The sequence below is a fragment of the Halichoerus grypus genome, chromosome 3 (genome assembly GCF_964656455.1).
Source record: "Halichoerus grypus chromosome 3, mHalGry1.hap1.1, whole genome shotgun sequence".
NCBI lineage: Eukaryota > Metazoa > Chordata > Mammalia > Carnivora > Phocidae > Halichoerus > Halichoerus grypus.
In genome coordinates, this window is record NC_135714.1 from 149,884,648 (window position 1) to 149,898,186 (window position 13,539).

Consider the following 13,539-nt stretch of genomic DNA (forward strand, 5'->3'; position numbering starts at 1 on the left):
GGCGCTGCCCGTCGAAATTGCCCAGGCTGGCGGGATGGCGCTCCGGTCTGGAAAACTAGGGAGGCAAGCGGGAGCCAAGCGCCGGTGCTCTCTGCTTCCGCCTTAGGTTCAATTCAGCCCCCTCACAACCCCGCCCCACCGGGAGTGTTGGGCCTTGCGGTCCACCCCAGCTGCCTGGGGTGCTCCACGATGCCCCCACGTCCCGGACGCCGTGCCTCTACCCACCGGATTGCCTTCCGGGCCCCTCGGTGCTGTGTCGACGCCGCGGCGCTGTGGGTCCCGCGAACAGGAACCGCCAGGCAGCCGGGTAGCCCAGCGTGTCGAAGATGCTCAGAGGAGGAGGAAGTGCAGAGAAAAAAGAAGAGGAAGGAAAGGGGGGTGGGGACCTGACAGACACACAAGCACGCAAAACCAACTTTGGTGATGGACTTTTTCAGTTTCACACGGAGCGACCTGTAGTATCTGGAGAAGGTTTTTGAAGACGTTTAGGAGGGAGGGTGAGTTTTCTGCTGAGAAACTCAATCTGCCATACAGTAGCGGCCCCATCTGGGATCTGTCACTGCTGACAGCACCACAGGGCACAGACGTGATCTTCTGCACAGCCTGCACTCCCCGAAATACCCTCCTTAATCAAAGGATGTCTGCGCGCCGGAGCTCAGCTGACCGCGCCGGGAGCAGAACGGCCAGCGAATTCCACCCCCCCCCCCGCAGCCCCCTCCCCACGGACACAGCCGTGGCCCCTCTCCTCTAACCAGCACATTAATTAAAAGCGGAAAAGAGAGGCTGATGTCATTGCTCTCAGAAGATCATAAACGTAAAAGAGTCATCCTGTGAGAATCCCTGAAAATGACTTTAATGAATAATTTCAGAGACAGTTATGGCTTTGGGTAATTACTGAGCAAGAATATGAAAACCAGATTTGCAAAGCGAAGGCGATGGTCAGGCGGCCTGGCGGCCACTTTCTCGCATTAAAACCGCACCGGCTTTTCTTCACCGCCAAATTCTAGTTACAGACTTTGGATGCATTTTCTTCCTTAAAAATAAAAGCAACAAACACACATTTTTCTTTTGCTGCGTTTCTGCCTTATCCTAAAGACAAAACTGTCAGCTCAAAGCAACAACAGCCCATTTTAAATAGAAGTCAATCATGCACTGGCTTCAGTGGCCATTGGCTTCCATCTTTTCAGGAAGAAGGTATTAATGGCCACTTTGATTTAGAATGATGTCTCTTTGGCCTCTTCTCGAGGCAATGTACTTAATAAAGGTTGAAAACTCTTTCCGCCCCCTAAGTAAGAAACTGTTTGTTTTTAAATCCTTTCAGCTGGTGAAGCAGCAAACAAGTGAACAGCGAATGTCCCCACTTCTTACAGAAAAATCTGCAGGTCTCCCTGACTCTAGTTCTTGTTCCCCATGATGATTTGGTTCTACAATAAGGAAAGATATTTTGAAATACTCCATCTGGTCACAGGGAAGCATCAGGTGGGGTCTGGCTGTTCATAATTAGTTGTTCATTAAATATATTATTTGAGAAAACTGGCTTATTGGGGAAGAGATTGCTGAGTACCCGATCTTTTACATGAACGGCTTAGCTGCTTGCAAGCCTATCTCCTTTGCTTGGAAATATAAACTGGGATTCTCTGGGAGTGTGGCCCATATGGATTCATTCCATCTGATTCGAGTAAAAATTCATTTATGCTATATGCACAAAAGTATTGATAAAAAGTAATGTTTGCCTACATTGTTTTGAGCAATGCAGGTTTTTGTTGTTGTTACTTTTGAGTCTGTATCATTCAGAAAATTGCCTATTTGCCTGAGTAGACTCCATCATTAAGGAAGATCATGGAGAAGCCACTTACCAGCACTGTGGGAAACTACACTGTGCAGCTATTACCTGCCCCTCCCCCCTAAAAGCACAGTTAGGCCCCTCCTTCTCCAGTCATCAGATTCAGCTGTCTAAAGCCTTCTCTATTCCTAGCCCCCAAGCCCTCTCCACCACCCCAGCTCAATCTTTCCTTCCCCTTCTGCTGGGGATAAGGGTGGGTAAAAGAGGGAGTCCAGCTCTCTCAAATGTGACATTTTCACTGACTTAGGGGGAAATGGTCCTCATCCGTTCTAGATTACGTGAAGACACTTTGGAATTTGGAGTTTCGAGTTGCCTCAAAGAATCAAAGAGGGGTGAACATTTGGAAAATTTTCTCCACTGGATTTCCTGTTTATTTTTGATATCCCGGGCCCCCCAAATAGACCTTCTTGTCACTACATTCAAATCATGGGCCATGAATTCTTTGCCCTCTACCTAAGTTCACTGTAAACACTGGCTTGAGCTTTGCAACCTGTGTGGAAGTAAATAGCTTTTTCCGGGTTTGTTTTGAGTCCTTGCATTGCCCAATTAAATCGAGGTGTAGGACTGATTCATGGGATGGCCAGTTCTCTCCCTGTAGAGACTTTAAATAAGGCAGGCCTTGCCCTACCTCTCCCCCATCCTTGATGAAGCCATCCTCACCCCTAGGGTCCAGTGTTTCACAGTGGTGGTTGACAGAGTGCCAAGAATGTGGAATCAGCTGCAGTGGGTGTGTGTGGCCTCAGGCAGTGGTTCCTAAATCCTGGGGTGGGGGAGGGGAGAGCTTTTGGAAATTGAAGATTTCTTTTCTCCTACCTGACCTGCTGAATCAGGATTTCTCCTAAAGGTGGGGTGAAATGAGGGCTGAATTTATAATTTTATCAAGTTCTTCAGAGATTTTGGATAACCAGTGTGGTAAGCTCCAACCTAAAGTGTTCTGGAGTTGGATTCATCCCAGAGGTCAGGACAGTGCCCCAGGACGCCAGGACAGTGCCCCAGGACGCCAAAGTCGGAGGTCTGGAGTGTTCTCCCCCGGTCGAGGAATTCTACAAATATACCTAGCCTCTTTCTGCGCACTGAGATATAATGGGGGACAAGCGGATGCCAGTCATTCTTGTTTCAGCCAAGGAGCACTCCCACTGGGGAAAGGGGGAGGGTAGGCAGAAGAAGGTCTAGCGCCTCCGTTCCTTAGATCCATTGGGCTTTAATAACAGGTGCAAAGACAGAGGCTCGGAGAGAGGCCTGTTCTGTAATAAGCGTCTGCCCGGCCACCTCATTAGTCAGAAACTCCCACTGTTGAGGCCCGAGGGCTGTGGGGGCCAAGCGGGGGCCAGTGCGGGAAGAGCAGCACTAAGAGCCGCCTCCCTTGCCTCTCGCCTGCACGGGCACCGCGGCAAGGGCCGCAGCTGTTGGTGTAGGAGAGCAGCACCCTGGCGCTGGGCTAGAGGAGCGCCCGCAGGTCAGTCAGGGCCGGCTGTGCGAGGCTTTTCCAGGCTGAATGCACCAGGCGCAGCGAATTGGAAAATTTAAAGTGAGGAGGGGGCCAGTAGAAACTTTAAGCGGCCCCGCCTTACCTCAAACAAGAAAAACAAAAACGTCTTCTGGGCTAAAAATACATATTTACAAAGTCCCTGTGCGCAAGCAGGCGGCGCGTTCCAGCTGCCGGCCTGGCCCGGGGAGGACTTGGCCGCGCGGCCGCCGATTACACCCAGCTCGGCTGGGATGGCTCCGAGCCGTCTGCCCTGACGTCAGCGAGGCTCCGGGCCCCGCCGCTGCGAGATAGGCAGCGCGGCCGGGCGCGGGCGCGGCGCTAATCACTCCCAGATGTCCCTAATAGCGGAGATAAAGTCGGACGGAGCGGCCGGGAATAAATTTGTAATCAGGGCTCTACCATCTGATCATCAAAGCGGCCCAAATGCCAGGAGAATTTGAAGGGAATGTGTGTGTAGGGGGGTCACGTTTAGGGGAGAGGCGGGGGACGCGATCTTCGAAGGAAACTGACTTGGGCAGGGTGGAGCGAGAACAGGGAGAGAAGTCTAACTTCTGTGCGCGTGTAAGTCAGATACGCAGCGCACTTTAACTTCCACTAGCCTGACTGGCCGAAGCCGCTGAGCTGTTAAGGCCAGTTAGAGCCCGGCAGACAGTTGCGGTGCGGAGAGCACTCGCCGGGCAGAAGCTGGATGGCAAAGCTGCGCGCCCAGAGCTGCCCAGCCCCCGGAAACGTGCGACTGTTTCCTCTCCTGGACTTACCCCCTCTCCCCTCCTCCCCTTTCTAAACAGTTAAAAAATACTTCGTTCTCCCACATCCCCACCCCCTCCCCGCCACCCCGTAGACGTGAACCCTACAGCAAGGCTGAGCTTCCTCAGGAAGGGGGGGCTCCCTGGGCCCCGAGCAGGGGTCCTGGGCCCCAGTCTGAGGGCGGCTCCAAGGTCTTTCTCTTCGAGGGATCCGCGGGCTGCGACAGGCCAGGAGTCCAGTGCGTCGCGGAGACTTGTTAGTGCCACCTCCTCAAGCAGGGGTCTGGACCGTAGGAGTTGGGCTGGGTGGAGGGAAAGGGTTCCCTCAGGTCAACAGATCCAGGAAAGACAAGCAGAACCTAGGGTTCAGGTTTGGCCCTTTAGGACGCGTACGCCACAAGCCTCCTTTGCAGATCATCTCGGCTTGGCACCTACCACCAGTTCCTTTTCCAAATCCAGGCGCGTGGGTGGGACTCGCGCGCAGAGAGAACGCAAGGCGGCTGTGGAAGAGAAAATTGCGAGCCGCACACGCAGCGTTAGACACAGCATTTCTTTAAAGCTACACGAATAGCCGAGAGGTTTCCCGCGCTTTGCAGACCCGCAGTGCAAATGCAGTTCCGGCTATTGTGGCATCCTCGGACCAGTTTATTGTCCCCTGCACGCACACCTCAAGCGCTCGCAACTGGCCGGGGTTCTCTCTGCAAAGCTAAAGTCTCGGAAGTAGCTCACAAGTCTGTCTCCTTCCGCTCCCCGTGGCTTTGATTTTGAGCTCACTCTCACCCTAGGCACCCCTTCCAGCGAAATTGGCGTGCACACAACTCACCCTCCTGCTTCCTTAACAATCCGTGGGATACCAGCTCTGTGAACCTCACAGAGTAGAGGCATAGGCAAGGGGGAAGGGATCGAGCCACCCTCCACCCGCGACTCACGCACACTTGCTACCCTTCCTGGCGCCACCGCTGCCCCCACCTCATCGCGGGGACGACCAGGCCACCTGGTCCTAAGAAGGGCAGCCTAGGCCGGGAGGCCCACCCTTCCTAGGTGCCCGGACCTATTGGTTAGCCCACTCGGATGCTGGAGCTTCCCACCAAGCCTCCAGAGGGTGGGGAGGGATTTAGAAGGCAGGAAGAACCCCAAGTGATCTTGCTGTCTTCTTCTCATAGTTTCGACCTGAAAAAAGCTCTTAAAGCTGCCGTTATGTCCCAGCTGGGGGGCGAAAATCCTGGAAAATTGTGACTGGGAGCAAGGAGTGTTCTCAGGTCCCACTCTATTGAGCTTTCTAGGTTACTTCCCAAGAAGCTGAGAATGGGTCTGTAGGAACGAACACACACACACACACACACACACACTCACTCTCTCTCTCTCTCTCTCTCACACTCTCTCTCTCTCTCTCTCTCTCTCTCTCACACACACACACACACACACACACACACACACACACACACACAGCGGTCCAACCCTCTCCCGGCCGGTGCTCCAGGGTTATCAGGCGCTCGGCCTGCGCGGCGGTCTGGGGCCGGGCCCTGACAGCCAGATCTACCATCAATTTACCTTCCGCCGCCCCAGCTTCCCATTTAGCTTTTAACGTCAAATCCTGCATTTTTGTCGGCTCCGGCCTGTCTAGAGAGCTTGTGATTTCGCTGCAGGAGTGATTGCTTTTAACAAAATGGCAGCAACCACATTATCCGAGCAATTAAAACAGAGGCCTTTTAGCCGATCCCGCAAGGCAAGAGGTTGGAAACTTTCTTTCTTTCTTTTTCTTTTTCTTTTTTTTTTTTTAAGCACAGAAGAAAGGGAGTTAAAAGAGAAATAAATGTGTAGAAGAGAAAAGCATGGAAGCTCAGAAGAAATGCCGGCCCAGCACAACACTCACTTCCCGGGACTTGACAAGGTGGGGCAGGGATGTTGGGTGGCTGGGAATGTTCGAAAGGTTGGGATGTCCCCGGTGACTGCAGAGACAGATAATCTGGGGGTATCTTGCCACTTAGGGTGTGCATCCAGTTAGGGGTCCAGCCCCGTGGGGTGTCAGGTCTGCTGGATGTCTGGCCAGTTGGGATTTCACACAGGTTGGAACGTCGAGATGGTTGAGGTGTCAGGGCTGGTGCTGCTGGGCCAGAGGAAGCGGCTCGGCAGGCAGGAGAGAAGGCGGGCAGCGCCTGGCCCAGGCCAGACAAAGAGGACGAATTTCTGCAGCGCGGGTTTAAAAGCATGTGTGGCAGCAAGTTGCCCCATAGCGATGCTGCTGCCAGGCTCTTCTGGATCTCCTCTGCTGGTGTTTAACAAACCAGAGAAAGGGTTAGACCAGCAAAAGTGCACTAAGGCCCAGATGGTAAAGAAGACCAGCTACCCAAGGCAAGCACAGGCCCACATGCATGATGAAGGTAACTCCTCTTCAGTTCCTGGTTTAAAAACCACACCACCTCCACCACCACCCTCCACTATTTCAGTAAACTCTTTTCTTCTACCCCTGGGATATGAAGTCTTTCTCCCGATCAGATTAAAGGCAAGACGCAAAAGGCCGTTGGAGGCAGGAAAGGGAGAGAGCCACTCGGTCAAACCGACAGGAATCCCGAGAGTAATAGAAAATCAGGGCGCGCCTCCCTACGCCCCTCAGTGCTATAAACAAAGGCAAGTGTCTGTAAACACAGCCCGCGCCCACCACGTCGGCCCAGCGCCGCCTGACCCGAGGGGAGAAAGTTCAGATCGCTTTGGCCGAGTTGTTCTAACCCCTCGCCCTCGCGTTGTCAGCTGCCCGCAGAAGAAACCCGCAGAGCCACTCGCTCGTCTCTCCCCCAGCGCTTGCGAATTTGCCCGCTGCAGGCGGCAGGCTCAGAGTGGGCACCCGCGAGCCGTGGGAACCCCTGGGATATCAGGGGAGGGTCTGTGCCTGGAGCCGAGGTGCGAACATCACCCTGAGGATGGGTTCCAAGATGGAAACCCTCTGGCAAGTCTCCGTAACACCAGATTTATATACGTGGCATTTCATGAAACAAACCGCTTTTTAATACGTTTCACCTTTCTTCCTCCACCCCCCCACTCCCACTCTCCCCCCCCTCCCCGGCCTGCCGAGTCCTTTATGGCACTTCAGTTTCTCTGGTTCCTAGAGCAGGGATTCCGGCTCTAGCCAAGACTACGGGCAAAGGAGGCCTCAGGGACTTCCTTTCGGGATGTGCTGGGACTCCAGAAGACCAAACCTCAGACGGGGTGACGTCCCCGGCGGCTGGTAGCCGGGGGAGGGAGTCGCTTGTTCGGCTGGCCTGGGGCCGGGAAGACTTCAGACATCGCACAGTTAATATTGAGTTCCCTGTAGCTCCTTGTAAATCTAGCCCCCCCCACCCCCCTTTAAATCCTTGGTCGTGTTCGCGATTTCTTACTTGACGTAAAATTCCTTGTTACCTAATCATGGACTTTTTTCCCCAAAAGCTCTCCCCTCCCCCAAGGCCCCACTCAGATGAGACTCATCCTGATGGAGACTACAAGCAAAAAACTCCTCTTTTCCTCTTTTTTCTTTTCCCGGATGAAAGCCCTACATTTTGAATTAAAAACTGTGGACTATTTCCTGCGGCTGCAGTAACTCCTGGGATCCTCCTCCAATCTCCTCCACCTAAAACACGCTCCCCAAACAAAAACCAGTCCCCCACAGAATGGCATCTGGTTGATTTCGGGAAAACAAGAACACCTTTCCACCTTTCCAGCGAACTGCCAAGGCCTTTCTCTGGCCCCAGGTCCTCCTAATACTGACCACTCGGCCTACTCTGGGGCTGCGGTAGGGAGGGCAGCGGGAAGGAGACAGGTCTCTGATAGAGCCCAGGTCCTTTAGCAGGATTTTCACCAAGGTCACCTCCCTGTGAGGGCTGGAGCTCACGGTGAGGACTGATCGGAACTACTGACTCTTTCAAATAACGTTAGAGGCAATCATGATAATTTAGTTTACTTCTGAATATTTTAAATATTATGAAAACAAGTATAACAGTTTTGTTTTCAAAACTCTTTTGAGGTATCAACCATTAAAAGATTGGGGTTTTTTTTTGTAAAAAAAAAAAACACACAGTGGTTTATTGAATACTTACAACGTTTACACCTTCAATATTAATTAAATTCCACTTAGTTTTAGAGGACGGAAGTGCACAAAACAAGTAGCTGTTGGAAACATCTTCGAATAGGGAATGACCACAGATGATAAGACAGCACTAGATACCGACCCCAACGGAAATGTTAGCGGCCCCGTTTTCTGCTTTGAAATAAAACTTTATAATCCCCAGGAATATTTATATCCAAAGGCCAGGTATTAAAGATACACTTTACATACACACAATTGTCTGCTGTCTTTATCTGGAAGGGGTTGGGTAAGTGGGGAGGGGGCAACGCTGGTGCCTACACAGCCATGAGGGAACATTCACACAGAGAATCTACGAGACGCCGGGATCCCTTACCACGCAGGAGTGTCCTCTTCATATTAAAATATGGAATGCTTTTCTTCAAATATCCACTTTTTTTTTTTTTTTGGAGGGGGGAGGTGGGGAGCGGATGCCTCAAAGGGGGGGCAAAGAGAGGGGAGGCAAATTGCACATAAATAAACTGGATGATTCCAACTGCAAGAAGTCCTCAGAGCAGAGCGTGGAGAGCTTGCCCGGAGTCCTGGGTCGGCTTCCGGCTCCTGGGCCCTGGCTCACTCGCGCTCTCCTCCTCCTCCTCCTCCTCACTGCTTGAGCTCCAGGGCCCAGACGTGCTGCGGCCAGCCCGTCCGGCCTTTGGTTTTCTTGTCGTTGCTGCTCACTGTGCTTTTCAAGATTTCGTTCTGGGCAGAGGAGAGGTGAAGGGGAGAAAAGTGGAAAGAGAAATTCAGAAAGGAGACCTGGTTCCATGCGACCCCCGCACTTTTCAGGGGGGAAAGGAGACGTGAGAGAACGAGCAAGGGATGAGAGAGTAGGACGGTTTCAAGTCTTCACCTCTGCAGAAAAGCTACAAAGATTTGCACAGCCCTAGCTACTGCCCAGGCCTCCATGCCCCTGCAACGCTCAACTACCGTATAGGCAAACTTATAAACAACCAGCCGTTTCCAAGTCGTTTACGGAGGAGCCGGGGGCCTTTTCTCTGACTCCTGATGTAGGGGCGCGAGCGGGGGTCGGCACTAAATCTGGTTTCCGTTTTCAATCGCAATCCCAGGTTTGCACTCTAGGGAAGATGCGGATAAGTTCCCTGTGCCCTGGCCTGGGCTGGTGGGCAAGGGGCTCTCGGGCCCCCAACACGGCAGTGCCTCACCTCCGAGGCGTCTGAAATCCCTAGTTATTCGGGAGGTCACTCGATTATGCACAGACTAAAATGCCACAGGCCCCAAAGAAGAAAAATGAGACAAATGGGATTATTTTCCAGGCCCTTCATGGCAACAGTCCTGCTCCGACCACCACCAACCTATGGGCACTTGGTAGGAACTTAAGAAAACTAATTTTCAGTTATAGTTCCATGTTACTGTTAACAACAATAACAATGACCATATTAGTATTTACTGTTTGTCTTAAAGTGCTCACACAAATTAAAAAGAAATACCCATAAAGTCCACTAATCTGGGAAGTTACAGTTTAACCTCATCGCCAAAGAGAAACTGTAGGCATTTTGAAGTTAAAAGTACTTATTTTATGTTTACCTTTACGTCTTCTGAGCATTGTAATAATAACCACAAAACTCTCTTAAAATCAGTGGTGGCCTGGTTCTCCAGAGCGGGATAGGGATCAATAGTGAAATAATTGCTATCTAGCGCTTCTGGGCGATTATTTTAGAAATACCTGAAAGCAAGATAGGACTGAAGGCCAAATGAAGGCTCTAAGAGACATAGAATGATTGCGACAGTACAACTGGAAGATCAATGGGGACCCTGAGTCCGAAAAGAACGCCCGAAGTGCCGGTGGGAACAGCGATAACCCGGAGGGAAGATCACCAGCGCGAAGCATCCCTCTTAACCTCCTCCTCCTCCTTCTGCTGCTGACATCCCCCCCCCCCCCATCTCCTCAGCTTCTTGGGGAAACCATTCTCTCCATAACCTGGTTTAAACAACCATGGCTTCGGATGCAGCCAAAGAACTAGGGATGTCATTGCTCAGCCCAATCGGAGAGAGTCCGGTAGCACCGGTCCCCCGAACCCCACACCCCCTCTGCTCCCTGCCCTCTGGTACTGACCAGCTCCTTCTTCCTCTTCTCTTCTTTCACATCTGTCTTCTTGATCTCCGCCTTGAAGGCCTCCGCCTCGCCATTCTGGTCGTCCTTGGCCAGCAGGTCCATGAGGTAGGCGATGTAGCTGGTGGCCAGGCGCAGCGTCTTGATCTTGGAGAGTTTGGTGTCGGCGGGCACGTTGGGGATACACTCGCGCAGTTCGGCGAAGGCGCTGTTGATGCTCTGAGTCCTGCGCCGCTCCTTGCGGTTAGCGGTGCCCCGGCGCTTCACCGGGCGCGGCCCCCCTAGGCCCGGGGGCCCGGCGCCCGGCGGCACCCCCCCGTAATGGGAGTGGTCCAGGCCGGCGGCGCCGCTGGCGTACTCAGGGCTGTAGGACAGGGCCATGCTATAGTCGGGGGGCGACATCTCGGGGTGGCCGATGAGCCAGCCATGGAAGTAGGGGTTCTCCTCGTGGCTGCAGCGGCTGGCGGCGGCGGCAGCGGCGGCGGCGGCGGCGGCGGCGAACGGATAGCCCTCATGGTGCACCACCGGGTGGTGGGGGAAGCCCCCCACCAGACTCATATCGCCCTCCGCGCCCCTCCACGCGCCCCAGCGTGCGCGTAACCCCGCCGCGCCCTCGGCCGGGGCCCCTGCTTCGGCGCTGGGCGGCCTCCCCCACCCCCCACCCCCCAGCCCTCGGGCGCCCGGGCCCGCCCGGCAGCCGCAGAGGGGGCTGCTGCAGCCCGGGCCCCGGTGCCCCGCCTGGCCCGCCCGGCCCGCCTCAGCAGCCCTGCGGCCGCCGGCTCCCCATAGGGCGCGGCGAGCTGGTCCCGGCACCGTGCGCCCCTGGCCGCCGCCGCCGCAGCCGCCGCCGGCTCCCGCCTTGCTCCCCGGCCCGCGCGCCGGCTCCTGCTTCCCGGGCAGCTGCGGGGAGGCAGAATCCTCTCGTGCTCATGCAAAGGTGCCGGGGCTCCCGCGAGGCTGCTTTGCGGAGGCGCCGGGCTCCACCGCGGCCGCGATCCTGACACCGAAGCTAACTCGGAGTCCCAGGACGAGTCCGAGCCGCGGTTGGAAGAGCCGGCCCGGCTCTGCAGGGAGGCGGCGGGGTCGACTGCTCACTGTGAAGCTACCTCCATGCGACCCTCCCCTTCCCGCCCCTTCCCCTCCCCCCACCAGCCCGATCTGGGTTCTTGGGCGCTTATTGTTTTAATGAAATTTTTGGTTGTTGTTGTTTTGGTTCTTGAATGTGATTTTAGCAGCGAATAACGTGTCCTCACTCCTCTCGGGCTCCCTCGGAGGGTTTTCAGAGAGGTCTCAGTGCATCCATTTTCTCAGATCCTCTCCTTCTTTCAGGGGAAGGATCTGGGGGCCCTGCAGGCGCCTCGGAGCGCGAAAGCGGCGGCTCGGGTTCTCGGAGGGGTCTGCGCGGTGGCCGAGGGAGCTCCCGGGTGGCGGCGGCGGCGGCGGCGGCGGCGGCGGTTCTCCTGGGCTGGACGCCGTGAGGGGAGGAAGCGGATTTTCCCAGCAAGATCTCCATGTACAGCTACATCTTTAGGGCTGCTCGGGTTAATATATGTCGTCAGAGGCTCCTCACGCCAATCCCGGGGCGGCAGGGGCGGTGCCTCTCGCTCTCCGCAATAAAACTTTTTGATGTTCTCGTCGCTAATTGTCGAAGTCCTCTTCCAGGATTGGCTGCCCCTTCATAACCATGAGATAATTAAAACGGGGGGGGGGGCAGGGTTAAAAAAAACTTTTTTTATCAGCCAGAGGTTAATGCAAGTGTTTAGCAGATGCTTTACTATTAAATTATTTTTCCCCCCAAGTCTCAAATCTTGAAGAATCTCAAACCAGGTATAGTATCACTGTTTTCTTTTCTGGTTAAAAAAAAAGAAAAAAGGTGGAGGGGACGCAGATATCTCTTTTCGAAGTGTTTTTGTAGGTAACCGAGGCAAGAAAATAAGCAGGCAGCCTCGTGCCATTTTTGTGCGGGTGAGGGAGTGGGGGGCGAGAGCCGAGGCAGCGGGCAGCGGGTCCCCCCGGCAAAGGGGCGGCTGGGAGCCGGTCTTGTCTCCTCGCTGAGGCGGGCAGCGGGCGCGGCGGGGGTAAGGCGGCCGCTTTGACCCGGGCACAAGCTGGACATGCCCCTCTCGATGTCTCTTTACTTACCCGGCACGTTGCCCTGGCCGGGGCCATCTCAGGTGGCTCCTGTTATCGTGGCTGCTTTTGAAGATCGTGGTTGAGACCCCCGGACGAACGGTCAAGCCGATTGTAAATACTCTTATTTCCATATTCTTCAGGGACACCAGCCCCGGAGACGACCTTGGGCGATTTCAAAGCGCAGGCACCTCGATTCCCCGAATTTGTGGTGTGGCCGGTATCGGTGTTCCCCTGGTTTAACTAGCCTGTTTGGTAAGTAACTGAATATTTTTTACAGCGTGTTCAGAGCTTATTTTCCAGTTTTTATGAACAAACATATAAATATATCTCTGCATTCCTGCCTCTCCCATAAAAGCGGGCATCTGTGGAAAGCAGGTTTAGTTATCGGAGGGGAACCATTAAACAGCAGTTTAAGAGGCAGACCGGGAGGACGGCTCGTGGATGTTTAGACTGCTGGCCTTAGTGATCTTGAACGCATTATAACGGAAAATGGATCTCTCTTTGTAAGTCACCGGGCCGCAGGGCACCGGGGCCACAGCACCCGAGTGGCGTGAGCATTTTGAGAAAGCTGGAAGAGAGGCTGGGGCAGGGGATGAACAGTGGCGGGGAGCTGGAATCTCCCGGGGGCTTGGTTGGGAGTTGCGAAGGGAGACTGATGTGTAGATGAGGATTCGGTCTGATGGAGTTTGGTGTGGAAAAGGGTGTCAGCCAGGACCTCAGCGGCTGTAAATTAGAGGAAGCCTAGGGCAGAGTGTACGGAAGACCGCACGGGGCCGGGGCAGCCTGGGACTCGTCTCTGGGCCTGGCTGGGGTCACCCAGAGGATACCCTTGCCTCCACCTTGGTTATTGTCCTTTGGAAGCAGGCAGAGTCAGGCCCCAGGCCTCAAAGGGAGCCCCACCCCAAGGACTCGGTGAGGACAGTCTTTTTTTTCTCAGCCCGCTGGGCGCTTTCTGCGGGGTATGTGGTTGGGGTTGGAAGGCAAGGTCAGTGCGAATGGAAGGAGGGGTGGTGGGGGCTCCCAGGGCCTCTGCTGCAGGGGATTCAGGGCCAGCTCCACCGGCCACTACAGCCCTGGGCAGTAGCATTGAGAAATATTTTTTAGGTTTGCGGTGGCTGGGCGATAGGAGAGGGGAAAGAACTGAGAGAGGGGCATAGG

At 54.4% G+C, this 13,539-nt stretch overlaps 1 protein-coding gene and 1 long non-coding RNA gene across 2 annotated transcripts in view; one reads left to right on the forward strand and one right to left on the reverse strand.

Annotated features, from left to right (window-relative positions):
• Positions 1 to 8,326: 8,326 nt before the first annotated feature.
• On the reverse strand, positions 8,327 to 10,877 carry HAND2 (heart and neural crest derivatives expressed 2). Its single transcript, XM_036075526.2, has 2 exons — positions 10,252 to 10,877; positions 8,327 to 8,876 (listed from the first exon to the last, which is right to left on the reverse strand). The coding sequence occupies exons 1-2, from the start codon at positions 10,804 to 10,806 to the stop codon at positions 8,778 to 8,780; spliced, it is 654 nt and encodes a 217-aa protein (XP_035931419.1). The 5' UTR covers positions 10,807 to 10,877; the 3' UTR covers positions 8,327 to 8,777.
• A 1,050-nt stretch (positions 10,878 to 11,927) lies between these two features.
• LOC118525026 (uncharacterized) overlaps positions 11,928 to 13,539 on the forward strand; it is a 75,373-nt gene continuing 73,761 nt past the window's right edge. The window contains exons 1-2 of the long non-coding RNA XR_013446190.1: positions 11,928 to 12,075; positions 12,522 to 12,633. This is a non-coding gene — a long non-coding RNA (uncharacterized LOC118525026). The remainder of the gene's footprint in view (positions 12,076 to 12,521; positions 12,634 to 13,539) is intronic.